This window comes from Tachypleus tridentatus, chromosome 1 (genome assembly GCF_004210375.1).
Source record: "Tachypleus tridentatus isolate NWPU-2018 chromosome 1, ASM421037v1, whole genome shotgun sequence".
Lineage (NCBI taxonomy): Eukaryota > Metazoa > Arthropoda > Merostomata > Xiphosura > Limulidae > Tachypleus > Tachypleus tridentatus.
The window spans coordinates 153349064-153370874 of NC_134825.1; the positions used below are offsets into that span (position 1 = coordinate 153349064).

A 21811-nucleotide genomic window follows, 5' to 3' on the forward strand; every position below is an offset into this window, starting at 1 on the left:
GCAAAGTATTTTTCTTTTCTAACAGAAAAGAACCTTTGTTCTTGTTCCTCTAATGTACAGTGGGTAAATGATATATCAGAATGCATACCCAAACTGTACAGTCTAATCATTGCCTTAGCTATACTACACATCATGTCTTACTGACTGGTTGTTTGCAAATGCTTATTTGGTTACACTTTTCCACACATTTCTGCAACACATTGGCTTTGCCTTCCATTTTTCATACTTTCATCCAGGTGAAGATGAAATGGCGGGTAAGCCTCGTCTATAGGGTATCATACTCTGTGGGCCTTCCACTTCAGTTTCCTTCTAGGTTTTCTCAATTACACAGCCCCTCCACCACATCAATGAAATATTCTAGCTATTGTGTACAGAATAGGTACCTCACAGAGAGGTGAGGATATTGTTTTGGAACTCAACATTTTCCTTACCTGAAAACATATTTCTGATAAATACTTGCCTCTCTGTACACATTTTTACTGCCATAACTCATTATTTTTGCCTCATCTAAAATTAGTTGGTATTAAGTGCAATTTCTTACAGGATCTAGTGTGTATTGAGAATATGTTGCTCTCCTTTTGGTGGAGGGCAATCATCTCATGATTGATTGCATTACCCACTTGCACAATTCATGTTAAAACATATTTCTAAGGTGGAGGATTACTCAATGTTCATGGCAGGTACAAGAAATAGCTATTGCATGCAAAGGTTTAAATATCTACTACAAATGTAAGTTCTGGTAAGGAAAATGTTAACATCTGAAATGTTTATCATAGCTACCACAAGAAACATTACTGCATTTCGTTTAACCTAAAGCTATATCTTTCTTAGTATTTATAAAAATAGTATTGTTATTTTTGTGGGAGCATAATGTACATTCTGTATACAAAATTTCTATCTTTATAAAATATTTTCAGTAAAAACAAGCAAGTTAAGTTTTTTTTAGCCTACAGATGTGTTATGTAGCTAATTATTTTCATTAACATGACAATAATTGGTATTTCAGCATGACATACACTAAATTTGAGCATTTGTGATTGTATGTATTTGAACAACAAATGTTGAAGGGAGCAAATACTGATTACTGACTGAAAAACTACTACTAAACTGTTGGATATACAAAACTATTTAGTTCAAGAGTTATTATATAGTGATTTAATATTTAATGACTATTTAGTTTTCATGTTATTTTGAAACAAGTGGATTATGTGCCATCTGTTTATTGTTAAAATTTATCGCTAACAAATCACAGACATCTTCTGCAAAGAATCTGACTCTATAAAACCTAACATGAATCAGTTCTAGAAATCAAGTAGTTTTAGTCACATGACCTGTTGTGAGAATATGCAACTGCTATGATACATTTTGTGCTTACTAATTACTCTTAGAAAGTAGTACCATATTTCATTTTCAGATTTTATAAACTGCTGCATTAGTCATTATTTCAGTTTTGGTTATTGTTTTGTACATTTGTTTAGAAACTTGGTTGTTCATTTTGGTGTATTCAGGACTGGACATACTAACAGGTAACTGGTCAGTACATTGAACACTAAAGAAGGTTGTGAAATGGCAACTATACAGTGTAATAATCACTAGCACATTAATTAGGGAATGCTGGTTCATTGATCATGGCTTTAATATGTACTTCAAGGTAGTAACTTGAGTGACTTATGAATATGATAGTCTGCTTGTTTTCTGTAGATAGTACCATACATCTAAGTTGATACGTTTTTTCTAATCACTTAGAATTTTTACAACCACAACTTGATATCTATACTTCTTTCTCTCAGATGAATTGATGTTTAATGTGTGTATTATTAATCAAAGGCCATTAGTTTTATTTCTGAAGAACTAGGTATAAAGATATGCCCAGTGTAACTGTTACATTTAACAATTTTAGTGGCAGTTCATTTCAATGTAAAGTGATGTATAAATGTTATTGTGCTTCCAAAAGCCAGTTTAAATGTTAAAAGTTTATTAACCTGTTCAGTGCCTTAGGCGAGATAACTTGTCCAAGCCAATCGGTAACACAGTGCCACGGAAGAGTTAATTTGTTCTCAATAATACCTAACTTCAACGCTAGATGTCATCACCATACATGCATTTGACCTACTTACAAATTGTATCAATTTCGATTCAAAATGGCATCACGAAAAAAAGTTACAAATTGAAGAAGCATTAGAGTTGTATTGTAGCAGCTGAAATACTTGGCAGTCAACAGGTTAATGTAGTACTTCATTGAACTGGGCTTAGTCTTGATGCATTTGTTCTGTTGGTAGGATTAGGTTTGACTGCCTAAAAAATGAAACCATAGAATTTATGAATTGTTCTGGAAGGAAGTCTTGATCTAAATCACAAAATACTACTACGACCTAATCTGACACTATTTACATAAAACTTAATCCACCATTTGATATCAGAGAGCCTGGCATTACATTGACTGAGGAAAGGAACAAGATTCTTTGTAAGGTCATCTGTTAAATGATCAAGAACATGCCTGGCTGATGCACAGATTTTATAAGTGCCAGAGGCTCTTGTACTCGTTACTAAGTTTTTTTTTCTTTTTCCAAATGTGGCTCTTCCAAACAAGTTGATTCAGTCAGACCTTATAAATCTGACCACTTTGAATTTGTTAGTGAAGCGGTTATATATTAATTTAGTTTTTCTTATGGTTCAATGAAAATTTAACTACAATAATTTGCTGCTCTACATTTTCAGAGCAGTTTATACATGAATAAAACTACAGTAAATTATACACTTTCATTATAGTTCATTATTGCAATTAAAATAATTTTATAAGTGCAGAAAGAAAATTTCTGTGATTTAATTTCTGTGGTGGTAATTTTTTTACCTCAGTTTATATAAGTTTTTAATGCTATTACCTATAGCTGTTGATTAAAAAAAATATTTAAGGCCTATGAATCTGTATTAATTCAAATATTGTTGTTGAACATGCAGTTTATTAGGATTTTGTAATAAATTTATATAATTATTGATAATGAAGGATGTAATGAAAAGTAATATTATGCAGAAGCATTGTGACTTATTGGTCAGAATGTATGATGCAATTTTTATTGCAGTAAATATCTATATTAACATTCATGGAAAGAAAAATTAATGGAATTAATGTAAATCAGATGGAAAATTAATATATGGTTTCCACTTCTTATTTATTTAACAGATATTTCATTTTTCTAATTGTCTTAAAAATAACATGTCAGTCATCAATAATTATTGTTTTTTACACCAGGATTACAGGTTTAGTAGGAAAGTTATTTTTGGAAGTAAGTAACATATTTCTCCTACATTAAAAAAATCATTTGGTAGATTTCAACTAGAAAACTGGTTAAAGAAATTCAACACAAAAAGAATAATATGACTTGAAGGTTATTAAAATTTAGAATTGAAAATTATTTTTGAATACTTAATTGAGTGAGGCATGGTTCTTGGATTGAAATAACCCTTGTTTCCTTAAAAAATTAAGTTTGTTTACAGACTGGAAAGTTTTATTAGTCTTTTGTTTTTGTTTTTCAGAGTTTTTATGGAAATTTTACTGTAATGTTTTTTACAAGAGAGAGAGTAATTTATTTTTATAATATACAATTCAAGTTTAATTTAAGAAAAAAGAAAAAAAATATATTTTTAAATATATTAATTTAGTTTGTGGAACAGCCTCAGTGAACTACTAAGCATCTTTTTATGTTTAAATGTTAAGGTAAATTTGATTTTTTTGTTTGTAAACATTTTATTTTATTTTGCTTATGAATATCTCTTATTATTTAATGGTTACTAATATTTGAAATCAAATAGAAGTATTATTTGTTGAACAGGTTAAAAAAAATGTAACAAGCAAGATTTGTAGGAATTAAAATAACAGTTTTATTACATTAAAAATGGTTTTTATTACTTTTGATTAAATGTTTTTTGTTTTTTTTCTCATTTCCATATATTTTATTTACAAATGTATCTGTATATATGTATGCATGCATTCACATCAAGTTGAGATGTATAGGCATTTATAACTATTTTACAGATGAAAGTGATAGCTATCTTTCTGCATGGATATTTTTCCATTGCTAGATACTTTTCTACCTTGGTGATGATTGTTTTCTTATTCCATAGATGAAAATGATATTCTGTCACTATTATGTTTACCTCTGATACATCCAAAGTATAATTTGCTAGGTATGTGTTGTGATATATCTTGGTTATGTATGATGGGTTATCTTGTTTTGTAGAGTGAGGCCATTGTTTATATAGACAAATCTTTTTCATAAATTTGTAAACTCCTGAGAACCAACAATTTGTACAAAGACTTGTGTGACTTTAAGTGCAATCGTAATAACGTTTTCCAAAATAAAAGTTTTATCTGTTAAGAGTGAAAATATTTTTATTCAGAGATGAACTTAGATATATTTTATATTTATTATAGTATTCCAAAACAGGTTTCACAAACATTAACTAATGTAATGATGTAATTTAAACAGTAATCTAAATTATCACCAAGAGTTCATTCATATATTAATCTCAAAAACATTTATCTAAATTATCACTTTACATAATGTGTTATATTGTAAGTAAAAATTTTTACTGTGTACTGTAAAGTTTGAAGAAAATGTTCGTCTGTCTATATAATAAATTGCTTTGAACAAAATATTTGATGGAAATATGTACAAATCAGTATGCTAATATTTTTCATCTTCATTCATGTAATAATCTTCATATTTTGGTCAGTTGTGCTTACATATGATAAGCAGCATCTTTGAAAAGAGTCATTTAGATTTTACTTACTAATGTATTCAAACAATAGTACCTAGCTTATTTTAAAGTAGTACAGTGCTATTGATATAAAAAGCAATCATGTATCATGCATTTACTTTGCAAAAAAATATGTTTCATATTCTATAGAATTTTTTATTAGAAGATTATTATTTTTTCTATTAGAATATCATATGTTTAAATTTTTAGATAGTAAGTTGCTTTTTACAAAGATCAAATATACTAGCAAAGATGCTTGGCAGTGCTAAGCTTAAAACTAATTATCTAAATAGAGGCAAGGTCCTTTTCACCATTTGAACGATACCATATATATGTTCTTCTGAAGCCAAGTTATTCTTGTGTTTGGCATTAGCTTCATTATTTTGGTAGTGACCTTCTTTTCCAATTCAACTCTTTTTTGACATTAAGGTGTTGAAATTTAGATGTTGTGAAATCATTTGTCCAGTAGCTTATTCATGAAAACTGTTGGTTTTATGGAAGCTGAAGAACTCTTTACAGTAAGTGTCTGTGATTTGTTGCCAATAAATGTCAACAAATAAACAAACAGCACACTTCTAAAAATAATTTACTTTAATGCTTGCATTATATAAATTAAATAATACTTTTGTGTTAAACTTGAAATGGACAGCGATATATATCTAATAAAAATTATCTTTAGGGGTGATTGGGTATACACCTGAATTTCCCAACCAAATTTCATCAAAACTTGTTCAACCAGCTTCTCACAACAACTTTTGACATCAGACAGACATATGAACAATTCTGCTTTATCAATGGATAGATAAAGTTCTAATTACCTAAATTAAAGGTTCATTAGCACTTTCCTAATTATTTAGTCTCAGTGTCTGTGAAAAATCACCTCTAGGATAGTCTCATTTTTGACACTCCCAATGACTTTGAGCATATTAGGAGAAATGTTTTTGTTCAGTGGTCAATTTTATGAACAGATTGTTGGAGTCAGTAGGAGGTATAGCTTATCAACTGTAATGGCTAATGTTTTCATGCAGTCTCATGAGAATATTTGGCCAAAGGATTGTCTCACTGAGCTCAGACTGCGTATTTATAATCACTATGTGGATGATGTATTTGTAGTACTCAATAATGAAGACCAGTTAGTGAAATTTGTAGAATATATAAACTCTAGATGTGTGAATGTTAAATTCACCAATGAACACCAACCAGTGTACAACAAACAAGGAAAGTCTGATATTGATTGTAACCAAAAACCCACTTACACCAGTCAATACATTCATCTTGACAGTTCTGATCCTCTGCATTTCAAATAAAACCTTGAGAAAAGTCTTGCATCCCATGCACAAGGAATCACCAGTTTCTATGAACTGTAACAGCAAGTGTTAATTAAACTGATATCATTTTTATAACTTAACTCCTCAAATAACTTCATAGATTCTATAATCAATTAAAAACCATTTAACAACGAAACTCTACCTAGATCACTGAACTCTGATGTCCCAAAGCTACAAGTAATTATCTACCATATACAGACTCACACTCACAAACCTTGAAAAAAATAATTGATTGCCATAATTAGCAGAGTCCATTCACAAGTTTACCTTCAATGTTTGTTTAGAGAATTCAAACTTTTTTCAAGTTTAAAGATCAAATACAGTTCTTCCAACAGTCTTGTGTCAATTCTGTTGCTCCATGTGTGGAGGCACTTACATTGAATTTATTGACAGTCAGAAGACTGGGAGATTGTTTAAGGGAACACTCTAATCCTAAGTTCAAGCATTGCTCAATATGTGCTAGGCGAATGTGATATGGTCCTGTCCCCCACCCCAAAATGTTTAAATTATTTGAAAATGCCAAAAATGAGATTATGCTAAAGGTGATTTTTTTTCAAAAGAAGCCAGGATTAAACAATCAACAAAGCACTACTTAATTTTTATTTCAGGTAATTGAACATTATTTCAACTTTTGAGCTCTATATTGTTTGTAAAGTGTATTTAAGACTTTAAAGTAACTCTGGCTAGACATAAAAATGTTTCATTAGAGTTTTCATCTAATTTGCCTACTCTTATATACATGTTCATGGAATGAGATCTTTTTCCATGTTGTGATTCACTGTAATGTGATTTTTAAAATTTATATGAAAAATAGGATTAAGGGCAATAGAGAGAACATTGCATTAGGGAAATGTTTTTTTTTTTCTAAAGAGTGAGTGATCCTATTCATATCAAGAGTTTCAGTAATTTATATAACACTGAACATATTACTTTAATCAAGAATGTACTATCATAACGTTTTTCAAGGAGAATACTGGTAATCTGAATCTTACTGAAATTGAAATTAAGTTTTAAACCAAGCTAAAAGTGTTAGGAAAATTTGTACTGACCATGCTTCATTAATTACTTCCATTAAGTTCTTGATAACAGCTTTATGGTATTTACCTTCTTGTGTTTCCTTACAATTTCATTAATAATGTTAAACAAGGTCAAATGTTAGTTAGAATAATAATAATAAAAAAATTATATGTATATATCTGCAGTGTAAAAGTAATTTTTTCTAAACTATTTCATCAAAATATGTAAATTCCTCCAGTGTACACTACAAATTTGGAAAAAAAAATAATTAATTCATTTTTGGATTATTAGTCATAAATTATCTCAAAGTAAGCATTTAGATAAATAAGCATATATATTAAATATTTATAGATTATAATTAACAGCTTATGTGATCATACAGCAAAATGCTGTATGAGCTCCTTTGTGACTCATAATAAATATTAAAATAAATTTAGATAGAAAAAGATGTTTACATAACAGTTTGGGACAACATGGAACCTATTGGTCCATTTTTTCAATTAAAATAATTAAAAAAACAATTTGATTATCATGTAAATTTTATTAAGGAGTTTTTTGCTTTAAAATATTTTGATACCCATATGTTTGCTGATGAACCTTCTTGTTTTTAAGGTGAACAGTTGTTTTCAGTTTGTTTGTAGGCATAAAAGAGGTGTACATGTACAAATACATAAACCGTGAAAGAGTTTAGTTTTTTCTGAGAATAAGAAAATTTATTTTTCAAAATATGTTTGAAGGAACCTTAAGGTCTATAATGTCTTGCTTTTCTGAGTTTGACCTATTCTGTGTTTATAATGTGAAATATTGATATTATGAGAAATATATGATTAATTATTGTTGTATAAACAATGTTGTTGTTATCACTCTAAATAGGTGTAATTGAATTGAGACGAAACAAAACCAAAAAACCATTCAACATAACAGATTTTGAATATTTGACAACACTTACAACATTTTTGGGGATCTGGATAGGTCAGAATCTGGTTAGTATTAAAAGCTTTTTATAGTAGTAACAGAAGATATATGTATAAATAGATGAAATGTTTAAAATTCAATTTGTAAGCATTGCAATTCTATCATTATAAAGATAAACTTTTAACAATGTGATTCAAATACCTGATCATGATATTTAGTGTAATCTTTATAATTTAATTTTCTGAAGAAATTATAAAATTTGTTTAATGTATTCTTTAAAAATAATGAACATTTTAGTATATTTTCATATGTAAGATAAAACTTAAAATTACTTAGCCAACTCACATCTTAATTAAAGATGGAATATTTGTTACACAGTTAATTAGCAGAATGTTAGTGTCATGTTTTTCTTTCTCTTTTTTCAAACATAACATAAGCATTATTAATTACATCTATAAGGAACTTTATTTTTTTTCTTCTTAAAGGGTTATTTTGTATTAATTTAAAATTTTTGATTTTTAGAGAATTTTGTGTTATCTCGAACCACTAGCAATGTGTGATAAAGAGGACTTTTGAGATGATACCTCATCTCAACACAGAATATAGTTTCATTTGACATGCATTTATCTGTGAAATTTCTGTACCACTGTTATTGAGCTAATTCCTCCATAAATATAACATGCATGATGATATGATCATGTGACAATAGCCCTTCATTAATTGGAGGGCAACACAACCTCTTCATATGGTAATTCCTCTTAAGCAATTGCACATAAAATTGTTTCGTTGGCATTGTCTTGAGCAGACATGTTTTCTTTTATAATAACACAATTCAATTTTGTGAGATTTATGGTAATAAACAAAACTTGAATTTTGTGTTAGTTTAACTATTGCTCTATGTACTACGGTTTTGAAAAATAACATTTACACGCATTCTCAAGTGATGGTAACAGTTTTATTAACATGATATCTGTGTTTCATCTGTGGCTACTGGGAGCCTGTTGTCTGTTGAGAACATTACAGCTATTATTTAATGTATTGTGGGTTTTTTTATGCATCCTGGACCACCTCTTCCCATTAATTAGGCAGATGATTTTTCTTTTCTGTTTGCCCATAGCCTTAACTTGTGCCTCTGTACTATGTGGTACATTTGGGCATGTTTTCCAACTCTCATCTCAGTGTGGCTCAACCTTCTACACTTTGTCTTTGAGCAGTGGAATATCTAATGGCTAGGACTGGCAGTTCTCATTTACATCATGCTCACAATGTTTTTTTTCACTTTTAGAGACTCTCCCTTCCCTGGAACCACTTGATCCTTTGAATCACAAGCATGTGTCTCCTCCAGTGGATCTTTTGGAACCAGTGAAACCTTTCTCAAGGTCTTTTGTCCTTGACTGTACATCCCTTTTTCTTTTCTTGAAGACTTATTATGTCAGTTTGATTGTGCCAATACCACAGGGATGTCTCTTTGCTGCCCCCTTGAGCTGATATCCATCTTTTCATTGATGCTTTCTTGATGAACTTGTGTATGTCTCTGAATGACAACATGACTTTTGGCATGTTGGCACTGGATGAGTATTTATTTTACATCAAAATACTGAAATTCCTTATGTGTTGTTATGCATGTAAATCAGTTGGTTTTTATTCCCTTCAACACTTGCATGGTTGTTTCTCATATCACCCTTCAGAGGGTACCTGTTCTAGGAGTTTTTGCTTCCAGACATTGGACTTGCTGTTCTGGACTCATTTCTATCAAACAAATCTCACAGCTAATCATGTAGGGGGATCTGAACCTAGTGGTAGATCACCTTTCCTGGCCTGTCCAAATAATGCCCAGAAAGTGGTCCCTCCATGATCAGATTTTTTATTGGGTTTACTATCATATGGGCATGCTCTTTATTGATGACTCTGCCACTCCTTTCAAAACCAAACTTTCATCTTTCTGGTCACCACTTTCTCATTATTTAGCTTTGGCAGTGAATGCTTTCAGCCAGGACTGTTCTCACTATTTTTTCTGCATGCCTGTCATTCTTTTCACCTCCTCTCCCATGTCTTGACCCTGATATCTGATATTCATTGTCAAGTCTTGTTGGTGTCCTCTTTTTGTCCTGCACTTCCTTAGTTAGCATCTATGCTCTCCCTTTTTTTTCTGCCCATTTCCCTCTCTCCTTTGCTTCAAAGCTTCAACCTCATGTTTCTTTTTTATCAACATGTGAAATTTGTCCACTTTGTTACCCACTAAACCTGTATCTTTCATGATGTAGCTTTCTTATCCCATACCTTTCATTCTTTAACTTTGTACCTCAGTCAATAGAAGTGGTCAGTTTTTGATTTTGGTTCATCTGCTACTCCCATCCTTCAGGCCCACCCACTGTGGCAAAACTTTCAGCTTTTTTCACATGGTTTGATCATGGGTTGTTATTCTTCACAGCAACTGGTTGCTGTATAGCATTGTATATTACCTTATGTTTTTATTTACCTGACCTCTCCACCTTGTTACAGTCCCTCCTTCTTTACTCATCCCCCCTGGTAGCACAGTAGTATGTCTGCAGACTTTTACTGCTGAAAACTGGGTTTCGATACAAGTGGTGGGCAGAGTACAGATAGATCTTTGTGTAGTCTTATTCTTAATACCAAACATTCACTGACCCACACATCCAACTCCTGTGTCTGATAGGGACTTTAATACAGTTTTGCATACTGTTACAAATGCCTGGTTCAAGTTATTGGTTTCTTGTTCTTTACACCATCTTTCTCTTAAGATGTAACTTCCTTCTCGTCTATGGTTACCATCATCAAGATGCTTATACCATTGGCGACTTCCATACTTCTTCACTCTTCTACTGAGACCCAACTTTCCTTTCTAAGACCTCAGTTGCTTAGGAGGGAAATTATTTTTCCGTTTTGTCTCTCTCCTTTTAATTATTCATCTCTGTGCTTATTTGGACTTGGAACATCTTCTGTATTTAGACCATGTTGTTTAGTTTTACTTGGCATGGATGTCATCTTTTTAGGGTTTCCACCATTGTTTATTTCTGCTCTTGGACTCATCTCACTTTTTACCCTGAATGTTGATACTCACATTTTTCAAATTTCATCACACAAAGTTTGTCACCTATTTCATTTTCGTTTGTTTCATTTTAACCACCTTTGGATAAGATCTTTCAAAATGGCATTTGGACAATTCCACATGTATTCATCATTCATTATTTTCACCATCTGGCTGTTTCGTTTCCTGCAGAATTTCAGATCCCTTCAGTTACTGTTTCTCATTCTACCTACTGTCTTTGAGAATGATAAGTAAATTTTTTGTTTCAGCACACTTATCAAATATTTGGGTCCTGCCAGGTGGCTGATAACACTTCCAAGGGAATGCTTATTTCCCAAAATTTACCTTGGCCCAGGAGTAACAGAAAACATTCAACCCATCTACCCTGGTTCTAGTAGTGTTCACTGTTGAGATGAGGTGTTTCACAAGACTACTAGTGGTATTCTTGTGGTATTCATATTACTCAAATACCTGATCCAGACTGTATCTTACCCTGGACTATCATCAAAAAGTTAGAACCAAGGTTGTGTCTGCCCACTTCTTTCTCTTTCACTTGCCAGCTTTTAAAAATAGAATTTTGCAGTCATCCATAGTACTTTCTTCAGTAAATGACAATTTAAACAGGTATCAGACGAGGGTCTGTGCATTTCTCTGGGTTTTTCCACTGCAAATTCTCTCCTTTTCTTCTAGTAGAGCATAGGAGACCCTTTCCACTTACCAGTTTCTAGCCACTTGTTGATGGATCTTGAAACGTTTCTCATCATTGTACACAGCACTGGTGGGAAGTAGTGATACTTTTTGCAAGAGGATAAGTCTGTAGTAAGGTAGAAAAAGTGAAGAAACTTATCTATCATTTTTTGAGATAGTTGCACTGTTTTCCTATTTAAGTTTTTATACAGGAGATAATTTGTAACTGCTGTGTAGAGCAGAGGTATATTCCCATTCTAGTTTCTGTTTTCTGATTGGTCAGCTACAGAGAGAATGCAGTCTTGGCATTCACATATCAGATTCATTTCAACTTTTGAGGTAGATAATTTGTTTCCTGAATTTAAAAGAATTAATAAAGATTCTCTGTAAAAGCTGTCTTTTGTTCCAATACTTTTTTTTTCCTCTTGCTAATTGTCCTTCTTGTTTTAACTTCATTTTACTTTCAATTTAAGTTTGTTTTCATTTGTGTTTTTATATAAATATTGTTAATTTTTTGTACCTTATCTTCAAAATAAAATAGTCATCATTATTATGACCAGAAGTGACATTTTATGTCACTCACAATTCAAGCCTTGTTCCGTTCATTTCACCTGTAACAAATCAATACTTCTCTTATTCTGCTTGTAAGATCCACAAATCTTTCGTCTTTATGGAAATTACACGGCTTTGTTCTGGGTTTACTTGAGGGATTACATAAAATTACCAGACAGACAAACAATAGTTATACTTTAATGCTGGTTTAGGTTAAGTTACTCATTTTTCTTGGACAGTGTAATTTCTAAAAATATTTAGTTATACTGCTGATTAACAAACAATATGTAGAATCATATGCTTTTCTGCAGAGCCTAATTTTTGTTGCTATGAAAAGCAGCTTTGTTTATTTTTAATCTACAGTATTATATACAACAGTCTTACAATTTATATTATCAGCTTGTCATACTGTTAAACCACTGATATTTTGTTTGTGTATTCAAAAATACGTACTTTTGTTACACTATATTGTCGACAAAGAAAATAGTATATAAATAACTTGTAGAATCACCCAGTTCTGCTGCAGAGCAATAGCTGTTACTATGGAAAGAGAACTATACGTTATTCTTCTGGAACTTCTTTTGTAAACTGCAAGATAATATATCATGATCTGTATTATTTATGATAGTATTCTTAAGTTGATATTTTTTCTTAGTCGTGTGTGATGTACATTATTAGTTACTATCTAAGTTTAGAGACTGTGAAGTTGTACATGATCTTTACTGTTGTTATGTCTTATTGCTAATTCACTGATTATTTGCATTTTTTACCGTGGTTGAGAAATAAAATGATAATTCGTAATCAATAAAATGTCACTACTAATTTGTGCAGAGTCACAGTTATGTTCAGCTGGTAGTGGGTCTATATACTTAATGGACAACTTAGTTGAGTAGCTAGAACATACTGCATGAATTTATTAAGCTGTGTGTCATTTTAAAAAGTCATTGGTTTGTTTGGTGATAGTGGAAAAAGTTAATCTCCTTGATGGAAAGTAAAAAAAATGCTAAATAATTTGAATAATTACCATTTTTACTAATGAATCACCAATACATTTTGTAGTTGTGGCCCTTAACATTCTTGGTGGACATCTTGTTTGAAATGTTGGGAAGTACTACATTACTTAAATATTCACCCAGGTATTTTCTGGAATTCTGAGATATATATTCTGGATAGACAGCCTGGATTTAAGTAACTATCTTATCCTTAGTATGTTCTGTATTTAAGGGGTTGTATAAATCACTTGTAGACAGTATTTTTGGAAACATTGAAAATACCACATGACTTAACTTTTGAGTACTTGGAAAATACTACATGACATAAATAACCATCCTGTCAGGCTAGTAAATCATTGGTTTGTTACAGTAGTATTAAGGCGTGTGTATTCTTTATGGACTGCTTGCTTAGGAAATATTTTGTGACATACACTGTATTCTAGAAAAATTACCAGTATTGTGTTCATATGAAATTTGTATTAGTATCATTGTTGATAAGTGTTGTAATTTTCATTACTACTTTAAAAACATAAGCTTTCTTTGAGTGTTTTGATACATGTGACTACATTCAATGTTGTTGACTTTATTCTTTCTGTGAAATTTTGAATAAAATTTAGAATATTTGTTTGAGAATAAAGTTTTTGTATATGTTTGCTGAAATGAGCCTAAACATGTACTTGTATATTTTAGTGTTTTTTTTCTATTTTTATGTGTTATGTTAAACCTGAATGAACAAAAATCATTATTTTTATCTTGTTTCAATATTTTAGGCAATGGAGAACATGAAAAAGCAATGTGAACTTAGTGACTTTATGCTGGAGTTCACGAGTCTTCTTCTTAATGACTTAGGAGTTGTTCGTAAGATTATTTGTAAAATATTGGTATGAATCTTTTAAGATGTTTTTAGAAAAATTCTCATTAATCTAAAACAAATCTTACATTTTTTCAGTAGAATAATTAAAGTTAGGTTTAGAATCCTAATAAACAGTGATTTAACTAAATATCATCTTCCTTGAGTGTCAGTAATAGATTTCTTCACTTATTGTCTTAAAACTAAGTACCTAATGGCTTGTTTTTTTATTAAAATTGAAAGGATTTATTATGAACTTTAGTTTTTCCAGAATAAAATTTAATTTGAGACCATGAAACTAACCTTGATCTTCACTGAGCAGTTAGGCCTGGCATGGCCAGGTGGGTTAAGGCGTTTGGCTCTGAGGGTCGCAGGTTCAAATCCCTGACACACCAAACATGCTCGCCCTTTCAGCCGTGGGGCATTATAATGTGACGATCAATTTTGCTATTCGTTGGTGAAAGAGTAGACCAAGAGTTGGCAGTGGGTGGTGATGACTAGCTGCCTTCCCTCTAGTCTTACACTGCTAAATTAGGGATGGCTAGTGCAGTTAGCCTTCATGTAGCTTTGTGCAAAATTCCAAAACAAACAAACAAACAGTGAGCAGTTAACCAATGGCTTAATTCTACTGAAGAAAATTTTTTGCAGAAGCACCAATCCACTGAAAGAGCTCTCACCTATGAGTATAATGATGGGTAGTATTTTATTCTCTGTTACAAGCATCGTTAAACTATACTCTTTCACCAATAAGAGGGTAACACAACCTCCTTTTTTTAAATCTAAATAGGGATTTTGAACTCTTTGCAACATCTGGAATCTAAATTGCTCAACATTGTGGGTGAATTCACATTAGTTTTAAGGCTATGAGGAAGTAAACCCAATATAATATCCCATACCAAACATTGTAGTTCCCTAGTATTTTAAGCACTACAAAATCAGATTCTTCAACTCTCTAAAGCTGATTTTTGTATAGAATGTTATTAGTATAGATGGCCAAGGAAGGCTCAACAAAACCTGCTTATTGCTGTCAGGTGGGTAAGTATAATACCTGCCTTAATATGGTCAGCTCTACTATTTTTTGCATGAGGAACACTGTCTAGCCATCTTCTTTAATTCAATATCTTCATGGACAAACACTACTAAAAGGTGGATTCTTTTGGCAGTAAAGTGTGGTTTATTGAGATTAATAGCTTGAGCCTTTAAACTGTAGCTCACAGTTCACCTTAATTAGGTTGTATTGTCTTACATTCTGCGTATAAAGTCCAAGAAAGATATAAAAAATATTATTTCAGTTCCATCAATGCTGTTAACTATGAATTCTTTTATTCAATATTTCTGAATCTTATAAGAACCAGACACTCTTCAACAAGAGCCATTTTATTTTATTTCAGTGGTGACTGGAGGTACTCTGACAGTGAGCAATGTTACAGTATTTGTTTATAAAGTAATTGGCTTTATCCTACACTTTTATCTCGGCCCCAAAAATCATGGCCTCTTGTTTTTGTTGAGCCTGCTCCATATTTGAACAGTTTTGACCTACCTTTGCTTTTGATTCTTCTGTTTCCAATGAAAATTAGGTAATCCCTCTTTTCCTTATTTCTCAGGTATCTGGACATTTTTTCTTACTTTAGTTGATTTACAGAAAACTTTTTTACATCAGTCTCAAACTTCCTTTCCTTTCCTCTTTCACATTCATGGAAATTATTTCTGCTTAAATTTCACATTGACTCTCATTTGCCTTGACCTCCCCAACCTTTAGATTCCATGTTCTTTCATGGAACTCAATGCTTTCTTTATTTTTTTCTTTCAGCTTAGGTGAAGATCATTTTCTCTTTGAGTCTTCTCTTTCTTTTCCTCTATATACTGTTCTTCATCTTTTATGTACCCCATTTTTTTTGTAATTTGTCTTTTTTATACCTCTTTCTCAAGTTCTGCATTATGACTCTCACAGCATTGTTGAAGAAAATTGGTCCTATTTATTCTCCATGCTTGTATCATTAATTTCTTACTCAACAGTTGCCCAGTTAAGTTTTCATTTTGGGGTTGCTTGGTTACACTATCTTAACTACTGTAATTTGACACACTCAGTTTTATCCTATGGAACTATTTAGTACTCTTATTTCACCTTGACCAGACTTACATCTGACAGAGGGGTGTAGCACTGGAATCTTCACAGTTTCCAGTATTTGTTCTCCAGAGGAGTAATCTCTGCATGTAAAGACCCTTAACAAGTTGCATTTAACTGGGTTTGCCACCACCTTGTATCACATTTGTTTGATCATCTTATTTTGATCTATCCAGACAATATCACTGTCATTTCATGTATCAATCAAACAACAGAGAGGTTCTCACTCTTGGGATCTCTGATTTCTCATTCTAGAGTTTTTCTCTTGATCTCACATGCTGTTAACATCTGAGTTTTGGTTTGCCATGTCTCAGGAGCTTTAAACTTAGTGACAGATCAGCTGTCTCACTTGAAGTAGATTATTTCAACAGAGTAGATTTTATATCCTTTGGTATTTCAGTGGATTTGTTTGTACTTTGAATTTTCTTTCATTAAAGCATATTTGACTTCCCTCAAAATCAAGTTTCCACTCTCTTGTTCACCACTTCCAGAGTCTACTGCTCTAGTAGTGGATGTTCTGAGTCATGATTGGTTCAACCTCTCTCTGTCCCTTTTTTTTTGTTTTTTTTAAATCCGTTCTTAGGTTCTTTCTTTAAATTTGCAGCATTCCATGCCAGGTTCTTTTCATATGGCCAGCCCAGTTTTTTATTTATTTTGTCTCGTGATCCAGAAGTCTCTACATATCTCATCTTGGAGGTCTCTCTTTTGTCAGTTTTATCCATCTTCCACTAAAACATACCATGTTTTCTTCCTTGTGCATAACTTTTGTCTAGTCCCTTCCATAATGGGCAGAATATTTGCAGAGAGCAACAGCCTATTTTTGTGTTCTCCACCATTGCAGTTTTTCAGTTCTGGTTCAATTGGTACACTCTTTAGGTTGTTCAACTGTTTCACATCTCACTTTTTTTAATCCAATATTTAGAGATCAGTCTACTGATTTCTGTAGTTGCTGGGTGTAAAGCAGCTTTGTTGATATCTATCTTTTCTCCCTTTATTTCTCTAATTCTAGAGGACCACTTCAAAGTCTTTCATATCAGTTATACCTCTTCTCTAATTTTCCTTCCAGAGTGGACAGTTTAGTTCTCATAGCTGTCACAAGTCTTCCATATTAAACTTTGATCACTTGTTCTCTATATTACATTTTTCTCTAGAGATATTTTCTTCTTCTTATAGCTCATGGGAAATATTGCTCCATTATTTTTGCTATAAGAACCTCTTACACACTTTTTGTCAGGGTCATATTAATTTTACTTGTAGACCACTTCTTTCTTTCCAAAACTTGAGCTACCTAGGAGGGTGCTCATATATTTCTCTTCTTTTGTATACAAACATCTTTGATTCAAGCCATCTCTTTAGTACTGAATGGGCAGTACAGTGTTAGCTCACGTGCTCATATCTGTTTAGATGCAGTATAGTATATGTCATCATTAATGTCTCAGCATGAAATATTGAAAGAAAATATTTAGCTAACACCTGATACATGTGGGTTATATTACTTACATAACATTGTGGTTTTCTTTCTGTTTATATGCCAATCTTAGTTCTTCTCAGAGGCTTTAAGAAGGTGAGTTGCTCACAACTGCTTTTCATTACAGCTTCATCATTTACCATTTAGAACTGATATAAAAAAAAAGAAATAAAGAAATTCATGAGAGACTAACCTAAAAATCCATATCTAGTGAAGGATAACAGAAAGTTATTTGATGTTACAACATGCCCAGTGTTAAGATAGGATTTTCTGTAAAACTTCTATGGCAGTATATATTTTTTTTATTACTTTCCAACTTGTACAAATGAAAAGGAATGGCTAAACAACTGCTCAGTAAACAGGTTCTTCCATCAATATTTTCAGTAATCCATTGTCTTGTCTCTACTTATGGGACCTTATACAGGTGAGATAATTTGTGTTTGGTTAGATGTTTCATCTTTCCTTTGTGAATTTCTTTCTTCTAAGGTTTTTTAAAAAAACATCTTCCCCAGTAACAAGGTCTGGGGAAGGGGTTAGTAACAGAAGTGGATGGATCAAAAGTAGGGCAGGAGTGTCAACCTGGAAGAACAATATAAGTCACCTCAACACTAATAATCAGACCATTCTTAGTGGTTGTGACAGCCAGATGGGTATTGAGTTGTTCTATGAATGCTGATGATAGATGTTTCATTTTTGAACTTGCATATTATTGTAGGTATGTTACATACCTATTTGTTCACATATTATACATCTTGAAATGTTAGACGTTTGTGGAACAGAGGAAAAGCAAGAGAAATGAAGCTGAAATGGTTTGGTTAAGTGAAGAGAATAGAAGAACAAGCAATAAGGTGTATGTATGTGTGTTTTTCATATAGCAAAGCCACATCAGGTTATCTGCTGTGTCCACTGAGGGGGATCGAACCCCTGGGTTTAGCATCATAAATCCAAAGATTTACTACTGCTGTCCCAGTAGGGGACAAGTAATAAAGAGAGCATCAGAGCTACCAGTAGACGGAAGGAGAAAAGAGGAAAGGCCATTAAAACATGAAAAAGATGTGATTAAAGAACATATGAACAAGCAAGGAGTTCCAGAAGATTTGGTACTGAATATTTATGATTAGAGGAGGACGACACGTGTGAAGGATGGTAACCCCTCTTAAAAGAAATGCCAAAGAAGAAGCAGAAGAGAAAGAAGTATTGTTCTAGCAACACGTAACTTCTGTAGTCTGTCTGGGATACAGAGAACAGTTCAGCAACTTCCACATTTTGATAAGCTTTGCAGTATTTTTGCTAAAAAGGCAGGAAACCCTTCTGACTGAACCTTTTTAAACAACCACATACATTTGGTGAAGAGTATTCCCTGCTTAAGATGGATGCAATCTCTTACTGAATCCTGTTTCCACAAAGTCCTCACCCATCTTCTTTCTAGTTGCTATAGTCCCAGAAATTCAGCTCATATCTCTTTGTTTTGTTTACACTGACTCTCCTACTACCTTTTTATGTGGGACTCCAGCTAATTGCTCAATGGAAAGGTATCACAGTTTCTGCACTGCTCTTTAAAATGAGCATAAACTCACTCCAGAGTTATGCACCATACAGAAACTGGGCCAAGTGAGTAGAATGCTTTATATAACAATCATGGTATGTAACATTTCTCTAAGCAAGAAGATTAGTGCAAGTTTATGACCTTTGAAGACATAGTTTCCACAGGATGTCACTAGCTATGTGCAAAACACCACAATGGAAGTTTGAAAAATATACCTAAATAAAGATATATTCTTCACTTGTTATGGAAGGGTAAAATGTTATATTTCTAATCATTACATGTTTGATGCTTAAATAAAACAGATGAAGTATATGTCAGCTAAGAATTTGAATTAGTTTAAGAACCTATAATATTAAAATTAAAACATGTTAAAGTTATTTTTATATTTATATTGTTAATTGTACAACTGATATAAGGGTTAATCTAATGTTACAAACTACCCTGTGAAGTGATCACCTGACCCTTTTTTGAAGGAATAATATAAATGTTTTAGACCGTGAGATAAATATAGTAAAAAAGAAACATATTTACCCATATTGAACATTTATCATATTAGTACTGCAGGTTAGAGCTGTATAAGTTCTCATCAGACCAACCAGGCTGATGATATGGAATATTATCCAATTGGGCTATATATTTCTTTAGAGGTTTTTAACAGCTTAGAAGACTGGTGTGGTCTGCTGGTTAGGGTACTCAATTCACAACCTGTGGGCTATGATAATAAAAGCCATTCTCAAACATGCTTGCCATTTCAGCAATGGGAGCATTATAATGTGACCGTCAGTTTCACTATTTGTTGGTAAATGGTAATCCTAGTGTTGGAAATGAGCAGTGTTGACTAGTTGTCTTACCTCTAATATATTAAATTGAAACTAAAGATAGATCTCAGGTTGCTTTGAGTGAAATTCAACAAAACAAACAAAACAAAACAGCCTGATGTAAATTTTATTTACACATGTACAACTTTTCATCGAGTAATAAATATCTTGAGACTATATATATATATAACAATTTGTTCACCTTATAGCTTGAAATATAAGGCCTTGTTGTTTATATTAGATGGTAGATCACATACAATGATCAGCTAAGTATTCCACTTTTTACACTATGTTAGCTGTTATCAGTCCAGTGAAATTGTTAACATTGAATGTTTTTGTTTGTTGAAAATCCACAGTTTATGTATTAATTATTATAGAAAGTGTAAGCCTACTGATATATGATGAATGCTCATCTATATAAAGGACTAAATAATAATCAAGTTTCTTTGTTTAAAGTTAAGCATCAAGCTACACAATGAACTATTTGTGCTCTGCCCCCTCTGGGTATTGAAACCCAATTTCTAGCATTTTAAGTCCACAGACATACTACTGTGTTACTGGGGGGGACTATAATCACAAGTGCAGTTACTTAACACAAAAATAAAAATCTAAATATATGTGGAATGCCGTTTAAATGAAAATAAAAAGAATAGGCCTGTTGATTGGGCATAGTAAAACTGTTGTTGCAAACTTCTTAAAAGACCCTGAGGGATACGGAACGAGAATTTCAAGTGGTCGGCCCGAGAAAATTTTGCTGGCATTGAGCAGAAGGATTCGACGGGTTGTCTAGCAAGACACCAGTCGATCGTCGAACGAGATTAAGGCCCTTACAGATGCAGGATGCATCTCAAGAACAATAAAACAGCATCTACGAGAGAAAGGCTTTAAAAACTGTAAACGTCTTCAAAAGCCACGCCTACTTCTACACCATGAAACAGCTCTGTTAAACTTTGCTGAGAAGCACCAAACATGGGACATAGAAAAGAGGAAGAAGGTTTTTTTCTCTGATGAGAAAACATTTAACCTGGATGGTCCAGATGGTTTCCAGCGTTACTGGCACAATAAAGATATCGCACCAAAGACATTTTTACACAACACAGTGGAGGAGGTTCCATCATGATCTGGGATGCTTTCTCCTTCCATGGAACAATGGAGCTTCAGGTTATATAGGGGCATCAAACAGTAGCTGGCTACATTGGGATGTTGGAGAGAGCATCCTTATTGACTGAAGGCCCTCGCTTGTGTGGAAATGACTGGATTTTTCAGCAGGACAACACTGCAATCCATGATGCCCGCAAGACAAAGTAATTTTTCATGGCGAATACCGTGATTCTTTTGGATCATCTAGCGTGTTTGCCCAAACTGAACCCCACTGAAAATGTTTGAGGGTGGATGGCAAGGGAAGTCTATAGAAATGGACGTCAATTCCAAACAGTGCATGATCTTTGTGAAGCCATCTTCACCACTTGGAATAACATTCCAGCCAGCCTTCTGCAAACGCTTATATTGACCATGCCAAAGCGAATGTTTGAAGTTATTTTCAATGATGGCCGTGCAAGTCACTACTGAGACCTCTTGTTGGGTATTTCCTACCCTGTTTAGGACTTCTTTGTGGTGCGGTCTTAAACATTTGACCAGCTGGTATTTAGGCTAATTTTCCCTATGAAATGCTAAAAAAAAATTTTATTTTTATTTTTCCTATTCTT

At 32.7% G+C, this 21811-nt stretch overlaps 1 protein-coding gene across 1 annotated transcript in view; it reads left to right on the forward strand.

Annotated features, from left to right (window-relative positions):
- Positions 1-21811, forward strand: part of LOC143227681 (cAMP and cAMP-inhibited cGMP 3',5'-cyclic phosphodiesterase 10A-like) — an 89823-nt gene that overhangs the window by 11540 nt on the left and 56472 nt on the right. The window contains exons 3-6 of the mRNA XM_076459024.1: positions 3251-3284; positions 4123-4185; positions 7977-8086; positions 14069-14179. Coding sequence (XP_076315139.1) covers positions 14072-14179 — 108 coding nt within the window. The 5' untranslated portion in view covers positions 3251-3284; positions 4123-4185; positions 7977-8086; positions 14069-14071. The remainder of the gene's footprint in view (positions 1-3250; positions 3285-4122; positions 4186-7976; positions 8087-14068; positions 14180-21811) is intronic.